At 37.3% G+C, this 19,153-nt stretch overlaps 1 protein-coding gene across 2 annotated transcripts in view; it reads right to left on the bottom strand.

Annotated features, from left to right (window-relative positions):
* Window positions 1–19,153, bottom strand: part of DPY19L1 (dpy-19 like C-mannosyltransferase 1) — a 112,040-nt gene that overhangs the window by 69,430 nt on the left and 23,457 nt on the right. For both annotated transcript variants that reach the window (XM_076006316.1, XM_076006317.1), the window contains exons 5-6: window positions 18,351–18,471; window positions 17,503–17,596 (exon numbers count right to left, since the gene is read on the bottom strand). In XM_076006316.1, coding sequence (XP_075862431.1) covers window positions 17,503–17,596; window positions 18,351–18,471 — 215 coding nt within the window. The remainder of the gene's footprint in view (window positions 1–17,502; window positions 17,597–18,350; window positions 18,472–19,153) is intronic.

Raw genomic sequence — 19,153 nt, 5'->3', positions numbered from 1 at the left:
GACATTAAATTTACATATAATTTGGGAAGGATTGTTATTTATATGATTGTAATTCAGCCCATTCAGTTGCATCATATGACGTTCTCTACTTATTCAATACTAACTGTATTTCTTTAAGTAAAAATTTTATGGCCAAGCAATATAACAGTCAAGTATCTAAAGTTAAAACTTCTAAAAATACAAAGAGAACATAATAAAATCTGATCAACTGATCCTAGTGGAATATTTTAATACTTTCAGAATTTTACAGGTCAAATAAGCTAAAGGAAACTATCAAGGATTTGAAGGAGATAATCAATAAGCTCAATTTTGGGAATATACATAGTATTTTGACTAGATAAAAACTATACATTATTTTCTTATGTCCCTGAACCACTTCAAGGTACCTCATTCTCTGATTACTGTCCAAAACAACCTAAAACACAAGAAAAATGGAGAAAAAACCTTTGGGAATTTAATGTAAAATTACTTTTTAAAAATTCCCTGGAACAAAGAGGAAACTGAAATTAATTAAATAACTTTAATTCTTGAAATAGCAAAGTAAACGTAGAGAAAGGACAAACGAGCCACAAATCCAACTCCCTGACTAAATCTCAGGATAAAGTTTACGTAAGAACTAAGCCTTATACCCTCACTCTGTTGCCATACAACCTGGGGGGGGGGGGGCGGGAGGTCTGAGGTTGCACATTTTCCTGAAAGCAGAACCAGTGTGACAATATTCCCTTTTTACCAAATTACCAAAACACAAGTCTTGGCCCAGCATCTTCCATGAATATACTCAGCTTTGCTCAATTAACCAGGGAGGCAAATTTTCTGGTGCACTTCTGTGCACTGCAAAGCTAGAAGAGGAGAATAAAATTTGCTTATTCGCAAGCTATATTCTGAGTTACAATCACTATGAAATGATGTGATGTGAAATAAACATAAAACAGTGTCCCTAGTATCTACCTTCCTCCTACCCCAATCCATAGAGACTACCACATAAATCCTTTTATTTTGCTAAACACAAAAGATGCAATGACCAGAATACTTCAAATTGTTCTATTTTTTTCCATTATAGTTGATCATTTGATATTTCAGCATTCCTCAGTGGTTAAAAAAAAAGTCTCTTCTGCAATATTACCACCAACTATCAGAAAATATGAAAGTTCCTATTGTGCAAATTTTAAAACACTCTAAGATAACTAAACATTTACCACATTTATTCATATATCCCATTTACCCTTTGAACCTCAATTTCCTTAGATATAAAATGAGGGCTAATTAAAAATGAAAATTTAAAAGATCTTTAAAATACTTCCCAGTTGTATGGATTTAAAACAATCAGCAAATTTTTGATAGCCTTCATTAATCATTGAGATTTTTATCTCTATTTCCAAAAAAAAATGATGAAACATGCCAAGTTTAACTTTTGAAGAGAAAAAAAACAATCAAAAGCAACAATATTAAATAACTTAAGAGTTTTCTTATTGTTGTATAAATCCTTAAGATAGAGAAAGTGAGAGAATAATTTGAAAGCAACTGAATTAAGAGAATTTCCAATCTTAAATATAAGACATCAGCAATTGCCAGCCCAAGGAAGAAATGCCAAGGCAGGCCTGGTTCAGAGCTAAGAAACCTGCCCTATACTCAATGAGTAGGATTTACTTGTTACTAAGGAAAGAGATAGTGAAGATGAAAAAAGAGAGTGAGAATCAAGAAAGGTGATAAAAGTTCTTAGCTTGGTCCTCTCCAGTCTGTTATAAGCAATTAATTAATGCCTTTAATTTAACTCTTTGCCAGCAGTAAGAAACAGAATCTTTACTAGAATGTGAACTTCCCAATTCACCATGGTAGCTGCCAAGGTGCCTAGCACCAAGCCTTGTCAGGGGCAGATATCTGAAGGTATCTGAGGGGTACATGAAACATAATTACTAAGACTGCTGGCATTCATTTTCTGGAAGTTTGTAGCCAAATACACCATTCCTCACATCACTGTTGCCCTTGGGACTGGCCCAGATGTAAACTCCTGCTTGTCATCAGTGCCATGTCCTCAGTGGAGCCTCTGCTCTGACCCATCCACCACACTGCTCGACTCCATGTAGATCTCTCCACTGTGCCCTCCAGAACCTTCATTCCATGGTTAACATCTACCCAACACCCTGAGCTTCTTCCCATATGTTCCCTTCTCCTCCTGCCTAGAAATATCGCTCCCCTTTGAGAAAATGCTTTCCCTAGCCTCCATCCCAACTCTGCCTCCTGGGATCTCAGAGTCTGTCCACTTCCCTCCATCCCACCCTCACTGCACCAGCCCAGGCCGCTATCCTCTTCTACCAGGTCAGAGGCCCGCAAAAGCCTCCTGCCCAGCCTCCCAGCCCTGCTCCCTCTACGATGCAGCACCTGTCATCTTTAACAATGTTTCTACCTAAGGATTCTATTCATTTAGTCTTGTCAATGAAATATCTAAAACTTTTCCCAAAAGCATTAAAATATTTATGAATTTTAGTCCATATGTATTTTCCTTTTTAAAAAAGAAAGTTATATACAAAGATGCTGTGCACAATTCAAATTTTCCTGTCAACCACTTTGTATGTGCTATATATTTTTACTATTTTTGTTTTGTCACTGAATTTTCCTTCCTAGACTATAATTTCTCTGTGATTGTGTGTGTACTGAAGAGAGGTGGACAAAAAAAATATAATAATAAGGAACCAAATCCCAGCGTTCCCACCATCTACACAACCCTTCACTGACATCCACTACTCTCGGGGACAAATCAAACACTGAAACATGGCCAAAATGCCTCACAGGCTCTGGCCCATGTAGATACCTCCAGCCTCCTTTCCCTATTCATCCTCCTACCCAAACTCTGTGCCGCAACTGCAGCTGTCCTTGTCACAGCTCCTCAAATGAGGAGATCGCAGGGACTGCAGCGTGCAGAAGAGACTGGCAGGGAGCAAGATTGGTGGGAGCCGAGGCAAATGAAGCTGAAGTGCCCCAGGGTGACAGTGCTGGCAAAGACAGAAGTGGAAGGACTCCAGAGATATTCTCAGGAAATAAAGCACAGGGTTCCATGCCTCCTGGGGCTACAGAGGTGAGGAACAGGAACATCATGCATGTCTCCTCTCCTCTGGTCAGCCTTGGACATTAGTGTGGACAGGAGTGTCGTTTCCTGAGACGGTGACAATAGAAAAAGGGGCTGGTTTTGGAGAAAAGATGCCAATATTGTCAACCAATAATTTTCATCAATTTATGCATACTAAAAAATACTTATCTTTTAAATATTCATATACAACTGTTAGAACAAATGGGTCTGATTAAAGATACGATAGCAGGCCAAGTTAATAGAACATTCAAAAAAATATGTAGCTGGAGAAATTGGAGATGGTATAATTCAAAATCTATTTAAGACATGTTTTTAGCCAAAACCCAACCTGTATAAACAGTAGATACTTGATATTTTTTTAAATAAAGAAAAAGAAAATATCAGATAAAACAATGAAAGTAAAATTGGCATAAAATACAAGAAATTCAATTTTTCCTTAAAAAAGGTGGAAGACAGTAGAGGAATAAAGAATTCACATAAAAAATTATTCTAGGCCGGGCGCTGTGGCTCACGCCTGTAATCCTAGCTCTTGGGAGGCCGAGGCGGGCGGATTGCTCAAGGTCAGGAGTTCAAAACCAGCCTGAGCAAGAGCGAGACCCCGTCTCTACTATAAATAGAAAGAAATTAATTGGCCAACTGATATATATATATAAAATTAGCCGGGCATGGTGGCGCATGCCTGTAGTCCCAGCTACTCGGGAGGCTGAGGCAGAAGGATCACTGGAGCCCAGGAGTTTGAGGTTGCTGTGAGCTAGGCTGACGCCACGGCACTCACTCTAGCCTGGACAACAAAGCGAGACTCTGTCTCAAAAAAAAAAAAAAAAAAAAAAAAAAAAAAATTATTCTAGTCTGCAAGAGAGCCTGAAAGCAATACTGAGTACTTTCTAGGTAACTTGGTTGGATTATAGGAAGACAGAGTAGGGAAACTGGTTACGTTAATGATGTCTAATCACTTCAGATGTAAGGGAGACATTCAAGCAAAATTAAAGTAGTGAAGGGTTTGACACACACACACTAATCTTCTAGGTCCTCAGGGCTTCCAGAACATATCTAAAAGTAAAGTAGTTTAAAACAAATTTTATCTAAAATAAGAAACCATTCTACCACTCTGGACCTCCAACAACCAAAGAATATGACAAAGAAGAGAAAATAGGAAGATGAATGCATTGTCCTCTATGACTAGCTGGTTCCTTACGTGGAAGAAAACGTATTTTCTTTTGACTAGCTCTGTCTACATCAGGATGGCCAGGTTTTTCTCACAAAAGCTGAAAGGCAATGGAGAACTGAGTAGAGAGAAGGGTAAATATTCAAAAGAGGAGGAAGAGATCAGGGACAGATTAGAGTGGCCAAAGGGATACTGAGTAGCAGACATTAAATGTAGAAAAGGTCATGAAAAAGATAATTTAAAAGTTCTCAAAAAGTTGCCAGAAAGGGAATGGAAAAGAAAGAGAGAGAGACACTGATCCAGGCCTTGGTGAGTGTACACTTGGGCCTTAAATACACAAGTATCCATGTACCCCAGAGAGGTGGGGGATGGTGGGATTGTCACTAGTACTGGGTGTGTCACTTCTACACTGAGGTGATGAAGAATGATGTACACCTCCTGGACTCTCTCTCCTGTCTGCTGGCCACACACAGAGGCTGCTAAAGTTGGTAAATGAAAGACCTGCAAGGTGTAAGGAGCCTGCGTCTCCCCCAACAAAGCAGTTTACAGTCTGATCATTCTATAATAAAACCCACCAGTCATTAAGTACCACTCACCTTCAAACCAGTTTTTACAAGCTACCTCATTCTTAGATATAAATGTCAGGCTAAGGATCAACAGGCTGTGTGGGGAAGTTTTTAGAGTGAAAAACAAACTAATACAAAATCAAAGGAGACCTAGAGGTAACAGAGACAATGCAAGAAGCAGAGAAATTTTTGAACTCAAGATTCTTTAGTATAGTTGGAAATCTAACAGAAAGAACAATAAAAAGTAACAAATAAGGGAGAAAAACCATATAAAATTAAATTTCAATTCAAGAGTTCCAATATCCAATCAACAGGATTTTGAGAAAAACAGAAAAAAAGAAAAAGAAAAAGTCATGAGGGAAATAGTGATAGAAAGTTTTCCTCCAAACTAAAGAATGTTAAGGGTTCAGATAGAACCCACAGAGTATCTGACTAAAGGATGATACAGTATATAGCACATCATCACCTTTTAGGGCACTACAGATAAAAAGATGAACCCATATACAAACAAGCCATATACAAAAGGAACTGATGGCATGTTGCACTGTAGAAACATCCCCTATAATATAGAGACAGAAATGATTTCAGGATTTTTGCAGGGCTTTGCCCTGAAGGAATACGTGAATGTGTTAGTTCACATATCAAAAGCTGCCTCTCCTCAGGAGGGCATCTCGCAGATCAGCGGTAGCACTTTCCAAAGCAAACCGCTGTATCTCAAACCTGTCCAGCTTATTCCTGCTTCTGTAAAACAAAGCTTGGCATGAGGCCACGGGATGAGAACTGATCAAACAGTGCCCCATGGACAGACAGACACCTGCAGCTAAAAGCAATTTGCCTAAGGGACAGTTCCTACTTCACTCCTGACTACCTGTCTCAATCAACAAAAACTAGATAAAGAAATACAGAGCTACTATATTTCTGTTTAGCCTTTTTGCTAAGTGATAATTTTATCTTAGAACTTAGAAGTTTGTCTTAGAAAGATTTTGAAACCAGTTTGCCCATGTAGATAGAGTTAATTAAGAGATATAGCAGCTTTCTGGGAGACCTTTAACCTAAAACGAACTACCTGTTATTATGTAAATCTGTTACCCCTAGCAACCAATCACTATACCAATAAATACTGATGCAAACTTCACTCGTGGCCTCATAGCTCACAGGAATGCTGGAGGTCTCTCAATTCCCCCAACTTTATGAAACTATACTTTCATCTCTGTGTATTCTTTTATTTCTCTATTCTATTATTTTCTATTTTCTATTATTTCTATTCTATTATTCTATTATTTTCTATTTTCTATTATTTTCCCATGAGATGACCCCTGCCAAAAGGACCCAATATTTTGCTGGGAGCATAGCTAACTCCTGCAATGGCAGAATAGCACCAGAGTTTTGAAAAGCCAGACTGAATCTCAGAAGATAGTAGAACAAAGCCTTCAAAAGTCTGAAGAAAAATAAAACTCTATAACCAGACAAAGCAGTAACCAACTACAAAAGTAAAACAAACAAATGTTCAAACATGCAAGGTATATGTATTTTTAAATTACCCTCATGTACTTTCTTGGGAACTACCTGAGAAATGTGATTCTCCAAAATGACAAAATAAACAAGGAAGAGGTCAACAAACAATGAATCCCATGCAAGAGAGAAAGGGGGATTCTCAGCTTGGTGGTAAACTAAAGTCAGGAGAACAGCTGTGCCTAGTGAAGGTCTGGTCTAGTATGGAACCAGATGCAGAAGGCTCCAGAAGGAAGGCCTCGGGGATGGGGTAGGAGAGCTGAAATATAATTGATTACACACATTAAACAAAGTATAAAATAAGTGCTTACACCTCAGTTGCAGATTTGTAGAGCAATTAATCAGTATATAAGAAATTAAGGAAAACAAAATATTAGCAATAATTAAGCACAGGAAAAAAATTTAACTAGCCAAATAATTATTTATTCTACTTTATTCAGCAGTAAGTCATACTTACACAGCCACAATAATGTAACTGTGGACTACTGGTTTATATATCAGAAATGCTGAGGTTTCAAAGATTAGAAAGCGGTTTTCTCTGGATAAAGGGATGGGTGAAGTGCTAGAGACAAGGCAAGGAACTATTGCTGTGGTTTATTATGAAAACTCATTAAATAATGCCAAAAGATATATATGTACACACAAAATAATGAAAATTAATTTAAAAACATACTAATAAAGTAACATACTCAGTTGTAGAGCACATTAATAGAAAGAAAGTTGTTCAACAAACTTACCTGAAGACCTATTGATATTTATCAAACAGCTATGAGGAACAAAATCACAAAAATGTTCCAGATAACATCAAAATTGATGTTCCTTCTGCACTCAAATGTTTATAGCAACACAATTCACAATTGCAAAGATGTGGAAACAATCCAAGTGCCCATCAATACATGAGTGGATTAACAATATACGGTATATGTGTACCACGGAATACTACTCAACTACAAAAAACAGTGGTGATATAGCACCTCTTGTATTATCCTGGATACAGATTGAGCCCATCCTTCAAAGTGACATATCACAAGGATGGAAAAACATGCACCACATGTACTCGCCATCAAATTGGCACTAACTGACCAACACTAAGGTGTTCACATGGTAGTAACACTCATTGAGTGCCAGTCCAGTGGGGGCGGGGGGAGTAAACCCACAACTAATGGAAGTAGAATGCACTGTATGGGGGAAGGACACACTTGTAGCCCTGGCTTGGGCGAGGCAAACGCACTACATGCAACCAAAATGTTTGTACCCCCATAATATCCTGAATAAAAAAATAAATAAAAATAAAATTGATGTTCTTATTCACCACCAAAAGAAATAAAATAGTATATTTTAACTGTGGCTGAAAACAATTAGAAAAGAAACCTTCCAAAAAACAGACTGAAACAACCACAAACTACCAAACCACCTAGAACTGTGGAGTTTATACATGCTTCTATTAGAAGGATGATAAATCAGGGAGAAATGTGCAACCACGGAAACAGACACCAAATGAAACAGAAACACAACACAAAAAACATATGGTATCTTTCCTTCCAATTTGTGGGTAAAACGTGTCAATAAAATGATTCTAAGAAAAATTAATGGAGGAAACTATTAGAATAATTACAAAGTTACATGTATGATAGCTAAAAGTAGAATAGGATCCTGATAAATGACAATATTGGAAGGAGTAAACTTCTACATATCAACTTCTATTAAAATAAACAATGCATATAGAAATATTAGCATTAAGAACAGTAAAATCCTGGGACCTGAGGACCCTTAGGAAATAAACTATTAATATTACAGAACAGTAATATTCTGGAAAATTATAATGGAGAAGAGAATAGAAAGTCTAGATTCTTTTAAGTGCCATTTATCTCTGAAACAGTTTAGATGAAAACTTTTATGAAACATAAATATCACTCACTTTGGAAATGGAATAAACATTTTCTTTTCATTACTCAAGATTTTTAAATAAAAATTAACTAAAGCTGTAGATAATTTAATTACTGTGGAAAGAACATTTAAAATGTATTCACAAGACAGTAAAGCACACACTCTGGAGCCTCTGTCTGTTCAAATGCCAACTTGGCAAATGACTAGGTTTGTGACTTTGGGAAAATGGTTTAATGTCCTTGTGCCTCAGTTTCCTCATCTATAAAATGGTTTACTTATCTCATAAGGCTACCACAGGATTAAATGAGTTTATCATTGTAAAGAGCTTAGACTAGAGCCTTGCACAGTAGTGTTATCCATGTACTGTATTTCTTCAGTATAAAAATAGTCTTCAGTGAAGACAGGAATCTGCAGAGGGAAAGCTTCAGAATGAATCCATGGGAAAAATATTTCCTAAACTGGTAAATGCAGGCTTATATGATAGATAACAGATTTTTATTGTGCCTGTCAATACGGCAACCATGAACTAAGTTTTTCTTTCAATAATGTATGCATTCATTTCATTTAATCAAAAAGTATTTTCTGAAAGCAGTGATTCTTCTAGGTGCTTTACAAATATTACCTTATTCCACTCTTACATAGAAGACAGTGTCTCCTAAACTCATTTAGGTTTTCTCCTTCCTACTCAATTACTTCTTAAAAATTCTGTAATCTTCTATTTGAGGTAACTCAATAAAACACTTTACCTTCCTGTTACAACCTGGAAAGACATTTGTTGCTTTATATTTTCTTTTATATCTAAAGAACTGACAGTCACTCTAAATTCTTCTCATGACATTTATTCAAATTATATAAAAATTCAATGTTAACAGATTCCACCCATGATTTAGAGCTTCATACAGCTTTTTTGTCCTTTAGTCTTAATCACGACAGCCTAAGATTGCCAGACATCTGATGAAAGCTCCTAACATGCATGGTTCAGATCAAAAGAAATTTAAAAAAAAGGAAGCTAAAAGATGCCAAGATTATTCAGTGAGGGGAAAAAAAAATCATTAACACTCTCAGAAAGAAAAGATATTGAAACCATGAAACAAAAATAAAATACTATTTTTTTTAAAAAAGAAGTGTTCACAGAACAATTAAAAATTCTTGGAAATTAAAAGCATGATAATGAAAATGAAAAATTCAGTAGAAGAGTTGGAAAAATAAGGCTGATAAAATTTTCTACAATATAGGACAAAGTCAAAGAGATTAAAAATGTAAAAAGATGCGAAAATTAAAAGACTGGGAAATGTAACATCCAAATATAATAATAAAAGTTCTGAAAGAGAAAAGAGAGAGAATGAAATAAGTAAAAAAAAAATTTTTTTTAATTTCTCTGAAATTAAGGGCATAAGTTATAAGATTGAAAAACCCATCAAATTTTCAAGAATAATTACAAAATTACCAAGACATTTTGTTCTGAAATTTCAGAACCATAGAGACAAAGCAAAGATTCTACAATCTTCCAGAGAGAGGAAGGGCAGAAAAGGTCAGATACAAAGGTATAAGAATCTTAATAACTTAAAAATGTCTGAATAGCACCATCTGAAGCAAGAAAACAATAGAGAGATGCCTTCAAAATTTCTAAGGAAAGTGTTCCATGATCATCCAAACAAGCAATCAAATATGAAGGCAAAATAAAGATATTTTCAAATATGTTAAGTTTCATGAATACGCCTCTCATCTACCCACTTTCAAGAACTACTAGAAGATGTGGTCTACCAAAGTGAGAAAATAAACCAAGAAAGAAGAATAAATAGGATACAGGCACAGAAGATCCAACAGAGGAGAGTGGGGAAAGACACCCCAATGGGTTGGCAAAGGAAAATGCCAAGGAGATAAATGTACACAAACCACAGAAAGCAGCCAGTCCAGAACCAAGTACTCACTCATGCCCAAGATCCCCATGTTTTAGTTAACCTGAGGATAATGTCTGGGTGAGCCTGGACAGATTCTTATCTGTGTTTTATCTTGGCTCCTGCATGCCTCAGTGCTGGCATCGGCTAAAGACGCTCATTTACTCATAGAAGTTGTTCTGCTTTGATATGCTCCTGAGAGCTAGGGTACACGGTGTTGAATTTAGAAACGGGGAAGCTCTTCCCCTGACAGCATTTCTGCTTGACATTCAGTACCTGGCCCACACTACATTTCTGCCAGATGCCTCTTCTGACTGAGTTTTCCAGATCTTGCCCACTGATGTCCTTAGGGGCCACCCTCCTAGTTGACACCTACGTGTTATTTCTCCAGCCTGTCCATAAGCAAAGGCTTTGCAAGGCAGGCCTCACAGGGAAAAGATGCCTTCTCTCACCGCAGGCTTGGTGCAGAGCCAATGCACTGCAGTCTCTGGGAGGAGTTGCAATTAAGGATTCAGGTCCCTCTGGCTGGTCAAGCTCTTCATATATGTTCATTCCTAGCCCAGGCAGCTTGATTCCTTGGACTCTGTATCTGAAGCCTCGGGCAGAGGTCCTCTTCAGGGCCTCTGCTGAGGCTTCCTGGTGGGGGAGTTTTCCAAGACACTTCTCCCCACTCTGAGTCAAATTCTATTCTTTCCCACTCCTAGTCCTTCCCCCTACCTCAAGACTCATAAAACTGCAGGGGCCTTTTGTTCAGAGCCCACAGCCTTTTGTTTGGAGCTCCATTAACAGTAATAAAGTGAGAAGACTTCTGAGCCCCAACTACTATGGATGCACTGATCTACCTCACCCTGTACCTGTGAGGGGTGTGGACAGGTGGAGTCTGCTTTTGTTGATATCATCACAGGAAATGACTGCTTACCTCCTTCACTTTGGGCTTGTTGCTTTAACCAGTTACTCCAACACCTGGCAACTCAACTCCCTATCCCAGCTCAGCTGAGCTCCTGACAGTTCCAGAAATTTCCCTCAGGCAACCTGATGACCATGACCCAGAAACCCTGTTTAGCTATCTTCTGGGAATTTTCTCATAATAATGGCAATAGTGCCCTTCCCTTAAATAGCTAGGTTTGTGCTTGAGTTGATATTCAGTTTTGCAAAACTAAACACACTATATTTAAGGATCTATACATAGGTGGTAAAATTATAAAGAAAAACAAGAAAAAAACCAGTCCAAAAGTTAGGATACCCTTCCTTTGAGGGTTGAGGAAAGGAAGAGAATGCATTAAGAGGAATTTTTAGCATATGAAAACTTCTGATAATTTATTATTTCTTTATCTAAGTGTTATAGGTATATAGGTGTTCATTTCACTAATCTTTAAATATGTATGTAAATTCCATAGATATGACACAATTCCATAGATATGACACATTTCACACATAAAAAATGTGTTTTGTTTCTGAAAAGAATAATGGGCGATATCATAGATAATGTACTCAAATTATAGAGATGCATAAAACATAAAGTAAGGAACTCCATGCAGCTATTTCTTACGTAAAACAAAAATTAAATTTCAAGGCCTTCCAAATTTATTATGCCAAGGGGAAAAGTTAGGCCCTGGAAACTGAGTTACATAATATGCTTGTCTTTCTTCTCTGGTACATGACTACTGCTTCCTGACCTTTGTGTTGAGATATTGTACATTAACCAACTCCCTGTTCTTCACTCAAACCTAGATGAAATGACATTGGAGACAGAGAACCTTGTGATTGTCACTGCTTTACTATAAAATGTTAAGCAACTCTCTTAGCATATAATCAATTGTAACCAATCAAATCTTATATCTGTACATTAGCCTTTGTTTAGAAAATGTTGTAATTCTGTTCAGCAACTGTTTTTGCTTAAGTAAACAATCTTCACCTTTCCCCACATTGGGAGCACTGATCACCATTCTTTGGTGTCTGTGTAACCCAGATGACTGCCCTCACACTTTGGACTTGAATAAACTCTTTTAACTGGATCCTGACCCTTTGATTATTTTAGGTTGACACTTATAAGACCCTCAATATGAGCTGAAGAAATAATACAAAAGTAAAGTTCAGTAAAAGTATTCCATGGAGCATAATAAAGAAAAGTTCAAGCAAGCAGCAATGACTGGCAAGGTATCAGTCGGTACAGACAGATACTCCACATGGGCATTGTTCTGCCTGCCCCTGGATGAGTCATTAGCCCCCTCACTGCCCACTGCTTTCTCCAGAAGACCTCCTCAGATGATGCTTAATCTAGAATGGAACCGAGAGCTGAAAAGCCTATTAATAAAAATGAAAAGGGGTGTTTGGGAGGCACTCTCACATAGGATGCTGAATAGGAAAGGGCTCAAAGATTCTAACATAAGATCTGCAAATCATACTTAGACTTAAGGGCTTTTATGATTCTACCCTATTTCCCTTGTCTTGAGAGATATGGGAAACGAATTTTTGTGCATCCTTCAGTTTTAGGGAGGTACAGGAATTCTGAAGATGGAGGCAACAGTTATCAGTGGGAGAACTCTAAAGAGAAAATGAAGCACAAAAAAAGCGAGTCCTCTTAGGTCAGCCACAGCACTCATCTGTGAAAACCTTGGGTGGTTTTATACATTTTTACCATCCTAAGATCAACAACAAGCCAAGTAACCAATGGTTTGGCTTACAGGTAAGCACTGTAAGAAGAGAGTGGTGGGAGAAGTGGATGAGACCAGCCATCTCTGCTGGGGGAACACTGCTGGGAGTGGAAGAAGGGACGGGAGACCAGATTGGGGTGACAAGGGTATGCAAGGGGAGTCCAATTAAACAGTTCTGTCTCAATTTAGTCCTCTGAGAGGGGAGGGTAAGAGAGGAAGGCATTTCTGGGTAGATGAGAGGGAATCAAGAAGGAAAGACCCAAAGACAGAGACAACTAAAGAATAACTGGCAGCAAGTGGGGAAAAATCTAACACCAACAGATGAATGAGCCTTAAACAAAATCCCTTTATCCAAAGATCTATGTATCCCAGTACTGTACTCCCTGTTATTTGAGCTAGTCAGAGTATTTCTGGTAGTCTATTTCCACAAAGAAAGGGGAAAAAATCCTGTTTAGAAATCCTATTATTATTTGTACACATCCTTTATAGCAGGAAAAATTTATAATAAACCTGATGTATGTATGCATTTTTGCCAGAGAGCTGGCTGTTAAACAATGTGCCAGCACACCACTAAGGGTAAACAATTAATAGCCAAATATACTATCCAATCTTTCTCCACAATGACCTAGCTAGAGGTAACCTCAAATTCCAGAATAATACTAAAATCAAACTAAACTGCAGGCCAGGCATAGTGGCTCATGCCTGTAATCCTAGCACTCTGTGAGGCCAAGGCAGGCAGATTGTTTGAGCTGAGGAGTCTGAGACCAGCCTGAGCAAGAGTGAGACCCCACTCTCTACTAAAAATAGAAAAAATTAGCCAGGTGTGGTGCTACACACCTGTAGTCCCAGCTACTCAGGAGACTGGGGCAAGAGGATTGGTTGAGCCCAGGAGTCTAAGGTTGCTGTGAGCTAGGACGATAACATGGCACTTTAGCCTGGGTGACAAAGTGAGACTCTGTCTCAGGGGAAAAAAAAAAAAAAAAACTAAATTGCAAAGAATACAGGTTTAGTATTACTTGCCTGGTATCTGCCTTAGAGTCCAATAACAAAGACTCTGGTATTTAACAATAAGAGAATTTTAGGCACATATGAATTTCCCCTACAAGAAACTGCGGGGGGAGTTTAAATGCCCAGCAACCACTCTTAAGTTCCTTCCTCCCTGCAGAACAGAGATTTATACACACTGCCTGTTAAGAAACTGGCCTCCAGAAACTGTTAATCTATGGCTTAGAAACATCAGAGTATCTTATGAAATAAAAAACGAACTATGAATTAACAATACAACTTGGAAAAAAATTAACAATGAGTATTTTTTTAAATACTATAATACTGAGAATTCCAGCATTAGTAAGTTGTGTTTGCAAAACAGATCTCACTGCATCTCCTCAAGTTAGAATTTGCCAGCATAGCCCATTCACCATTTGATTATGGCTTTTTTTCTACTTCCATTTCTGATGAAATAGACTAGCTTATCTGGCTTCTAAAATCTTTTATCTGTTATTTTAAAACAAATATACTTCTAGATTAAAAACTGTCATACTTAATCTGCCTGCAAACTTCCAGTCTAATAGACAAATCTCAACTTTGATTTCTCAATTATGGAACACAATTATAAATAAAAATCTAAACACAATGTTAGTTATCCTCCTCTTTATTTTTAACCCAAACATAAGGAGTCTGAAGCTTTATCCCACTCATAAAATTAGAAGGGTGACTAAACTATTAAGGAAGAAAATATTAAGAACTAGTAATTTGAAACGTCTAAAAATACTTCATGTGAAAAACATACAAAAATGCAACAAAGAAAACCAGTAGAAAAGAAGTGATAAGAGACATTATTCAATATGATATACACAGGATCAGCATTTGAGGGCTATTTATAAGATGGCCCTCAGGGAGCAAAGGAAGAGTCAAGGCTTCCTGAGAATACAAATGGCTCCGTTATGCACAAAAACTGCAAGTTCATTGGTGATGGGTAGTGCCTGGGAAGAACCTTGAGTTCAGGATGCCTTTAAAAAGAGCTAAAGGGATTATTTAGGGTTAAGGAAAAGCCCACAAACAGCAGAAGAAGAGTTAGAAAAATGAAAATGTGTGCTGCAAGTGTGGACTACTGCAGGGTACAAGACCTGGGCAACCCCCAGGGGGTTGGCTGAGGCAGGAAGCAGTCAAGCAGAAGGAGCTGAAATCAGCTGTAAGCCTTGGCACTGGAAAAGAGCCAGAGACAGCTATTTGGAAAGAACCAAATGCTGTAAGGTATGAGTTGTTCCCTCGTGCCACCTTAAGCAGTAGTCTACAGACTTTTTTTTTTTTACACTAAAATTACAGTAAGAAATACGACTTTACACTACAGCTCAGTATACATTCATATACACATACATATAGCAAATAGAAGTTTCTCTAATATCTACCCTTATTAAGTGTGGTAGATGCTATTGTTTATGTTTGTATTGTTTTCAGGCTCAACTGACTAAATTGATTTTAAAACTCCGTAATAGGTCATGCAGTTTGACAAACGCTGTGCTGAAGTAGTCACTGCTTGACTTTGGGGTCTGGTGAAAGTCAAGGGTCTCATGAGATCATAGCTCAGCTTGAATTCCTGTCCCTGTACTGGCCAAATTTCTGATTTTTCCCCACTTGCTTTAGCACAGGTTTCAAACCATCCTAGTATCAAAAAGCTTTTCACCACCCAGGCCAGCCACTGTTCCAATGCTAATCTTCTACAATGCCCCCTCAAGAACATGCATCCCAGTCAACTGACCTGCTTTTTACCTGCTTCCCAGGACCCAGATTTTCCATCGTTGTCTCTCCCTGGGCTGTTTTTTTTCCTCATTGTTCATTTACACCTGTCCAAATACCCCTGATTCTCCAAGGTCACGCTAAAGTGGCCCCTTCACACAGCAAATTTCTCTTTACTCTGGAATTTTGAACTCTTTATCCTTCTTTCCTATCTTCCATTACACACATTCTGTTACCACCTCTATTTCTCACTCTCCCCAATCCCATGCACTCAGAGCCCAAACACAGTCTTAAGAAAGAAACTACTTAATATGTACTTATGTGTTGACTGAACAACTGAATATGCATCTCCCAAATAGGGAGAACTCTCTACCAGGCACTGTCGGGGCTGAAGATCGAGAAAGTTCAGGTCAAGGCCCAAACTACCAAAAACCCCTCAACCAAAACCAGAACCTTGTATTCTGTTCAGCAGATGTTGTGCTTTCTGCCTTTGAAACAAAGGTTATAAATTATAAGAAAACAATATGAATGTTTTCTTTAGAAAATGTTTAGAAATTCTTCTTTCAATTGAAAAAGTAACTGGGCATGGTGACATACACCTGTAGCCCTAGCTACTAGGGAGGCTGAGGCAGGAGGATCCCTTGAGCCCAGGAGCTCAAGGTTATAATACACTATGATAATGCCTTTGAATAGCTACTGAACTCCAGCCTGGGTAATATAGCAAGATCTCATTTCAAAAAAAAAGTAGTATAAATAGACTAGCAACCTAGCAATCATGAAATATTTCACATTATAACTTCTGTTATTTAAAATCTAATCTCCCAAATGCGATAAAGCTATCCATACGACAGACGGGCAGTACAATGCAGCAAAATGAATACACACCATCATATTATGAATATATACCATCATATTACAACAGCAAAATGAATATATACCATCAAGTTTCTATGCCTTTGGCTCATTATACAGGCATACTGGCCCACTTTCCCTTAAGTCAGCGTCCTTTCCTGATTACCATATTCTTTTGGTTATTTCTTTGTCTCTTATTTCAAAAACAAAATCTTTCACTCTTTCACATCATCTTTTAATCATGCATTTCCATTTTAATCTCCCCAATTAGATAATTAAAAAAATCTTCTTAGACCAAAGTCAGCAATATTAGCATCAAAGCATCTTAAATCTATATGCAAATATATTTTAAATTTATCTTCTAATAGCTTTCTCCTCTGACAATATTTATCAAGTTACTGCTATATACTCAAGTTACTGCTATATATTCAAACACTGAGCTAGAAACTCAACAGATCTTTGGGGCACTAAACTGAAAATGCCATACTTCCAAAGCAAAGAAGATAATGGGATAATAGCAGATGCAAACTCATTATCCCAAGTTGAAAATCATATACATATGTTCATACTTCTGTATTACAAAGAATCAGGAAGCAGTAATGAAGAAAATTCTAAAGATACCCTCAAGGTAAAATAGTTCAAACATATACAGCATGATAAATTGTAAAAAAAAAAAAAAAAAAACAAAGAAAAATAGACATCAAAACCCTTAAAAAGATTAGTCAATCTTTTAGTTTTAGAAATACTACTCAACTGTAAAGTAAATCAGGTTAGATATTAAATATTTGTATAGAATATGCTTCTATTTTAACATTAGCAAAGAGTCATTCATATCATTTGCTAATGGTCTTTTCCTTTATATTTTATATAAATAATATATATTATTTATGTGCAAGTACCTATAAATATTTAAAATTTATCAAGTATCTCCACCATGCTCTATTTATGCCTCTAAAACAACATTGGTACAGTTGGCCATACCAGTGGTGAAATTATGCAAATGTGAAATAATTCTGTAAGCAGATATTTTAGGAATGAGATTGTTATAAAACTGAACCATCAGCTAAGCAATGATTAACTATTAACTAATCAAGTATTTTTATTATTCCAGTATATCTTATAAACACATACTAAAATATTCTCTTACCTTAAATATGTGCCATAAATGAAGAATAATGCCATCATTAGTCCATTTAAAATAAAAATTACAGCAACATAAAAGCAAGCAGGATCTCCCAATCCTTTAAAAATAAAGAAAACATATGTTCTAATCATAAATTACTTTATGTGTCTAGCAATTTACATTAAACTGTGTTTATTTTGAAAATGGCTGCCAGATATATTAAATGGTTGCCTTGGTTCCCATGTAGAAAAATGGCACTACTGCAGAACATAGAAGAGAACAAGGTAGTAGCTGTGGTGGTTTTGAAACAGGGCTGCAAATTCACTGATATGCCTCCTACAGAGGTATGAGGTCTATGACCCTTGTTTCTGAGTCCGGTTGGGCTTGTTACTGCTTCAACAGAGTACAGCAGAAGCAATACCATATGACTTTTGAGGCTAGGTCTTAAGAGGCCATGCAGGGCACAGCTTGCAGCCTTGAGCTGCCATAGGAAAGGCCTGACTACTCTGGGGTACCTTGCTGTAAAAAGGCCCAAGTCACATGAAAAAGCCACATGTATGTGTCCCAGTAGACAGCCCTAGCTGAGCTCAGCCTCACAATCACCCCAACCAGGAACCAAAATGTGAGTGAAGCAGCCTCCAGTTAATTCCGGTCTTCCCAGCCATTTGAGTCTTACTAGCAGAGGCCCCTGATATCATGGAGACAAATTAATTCTGTTATATCCTGCCCAACTATTAGATGTACAGAATGTACAAGCAAAATAAAATGGTTGATGCTTATCCCATTAAGTTTGGGCTAAGTTTATTACGCTGGGTGTATATGTTTATTATGTTACTATAGATAACTGAACAATATCATAGAAAGAAGCTTACCTTCACAGCTTTCAATAGGACTGAGTCCTTCTCCTCTGGTAACTGTCCAACATATCTTGGTTTGAATACCAATCAAGTCCATTATTTTGGTATAAATCCGGTACCAGCTGGCCAAGATTACCTATTTTTTAAAAAAGTAGAGGCATCATAAGAAAAGAAAAATTGTTTATTCTAAACAGTTTTTATTATTATAATACTTTTGAGATGTTTTAATAATTACCAAATTTCCCCTTCCTGTACCATTCACTTGGCTCCCTTTAAATCTAGTAAAATGAAGCTGAGAATCTCCTATCTCTTCACTGGTCAGTCTTTAACTGCTCATCCATGGATTAGAATAAAATATAAAAAAAAATTGCAAGATTTATGTTTTTCAAAAGCTATAAAATTCTACTAAGGGACATGAAAGAAGATTTGAACAAATAGAGTGGTACTGGGTCTACTTAAAAAGACCTAGTTTTCCAAGATGTGAATTCTCCTTCAAATTAATTCATAAACCTAAAACAATCCTAATCAAAATCCCAAGAGTATCTAAAATTTAACTAGAGAAATAACAAAAAGAGAATAACTAAAGGGAATGTCCTAATAGATATTAAAACTTATTACTTACAATAATTAAAATGGTGTGATACAGGCACAGGAACAGCCAGACAGATCAGTCTAACTGTGGTGGAGGTACTAGTGAGCCACCCAGGCCCCCCTTCTGGGCTAAGGCTCTCATTCCTCCAGATGCCTAGAGGGTTGGTAACTGACAGCTCTCAGCTAAGTCCTTCTCTGGGAAGGGCTCTTGGCTGAAGAAAGTAAAT

Source organism: Microcebus murinus, chromosome 9 (assembly GCF_040939455.1).
Source record: "Microcebus murinus isolate Inina chromosome 9, M.murinus_Inina_mat1.0, whole genome shotgun sequence".
In the NCBI taxonomy this organism is placed as follows: Eukaryota; Metazoa; Chordata; class Mammalia; order Primates; family Cheirogaleidae; genus Microcebus; species Microcebus murinus.
The sequence above is the reverse complement of the archived record's forward strand: the minus strand, read 5'-3'. Positions and strand labels throughout refer to the sequence as shown.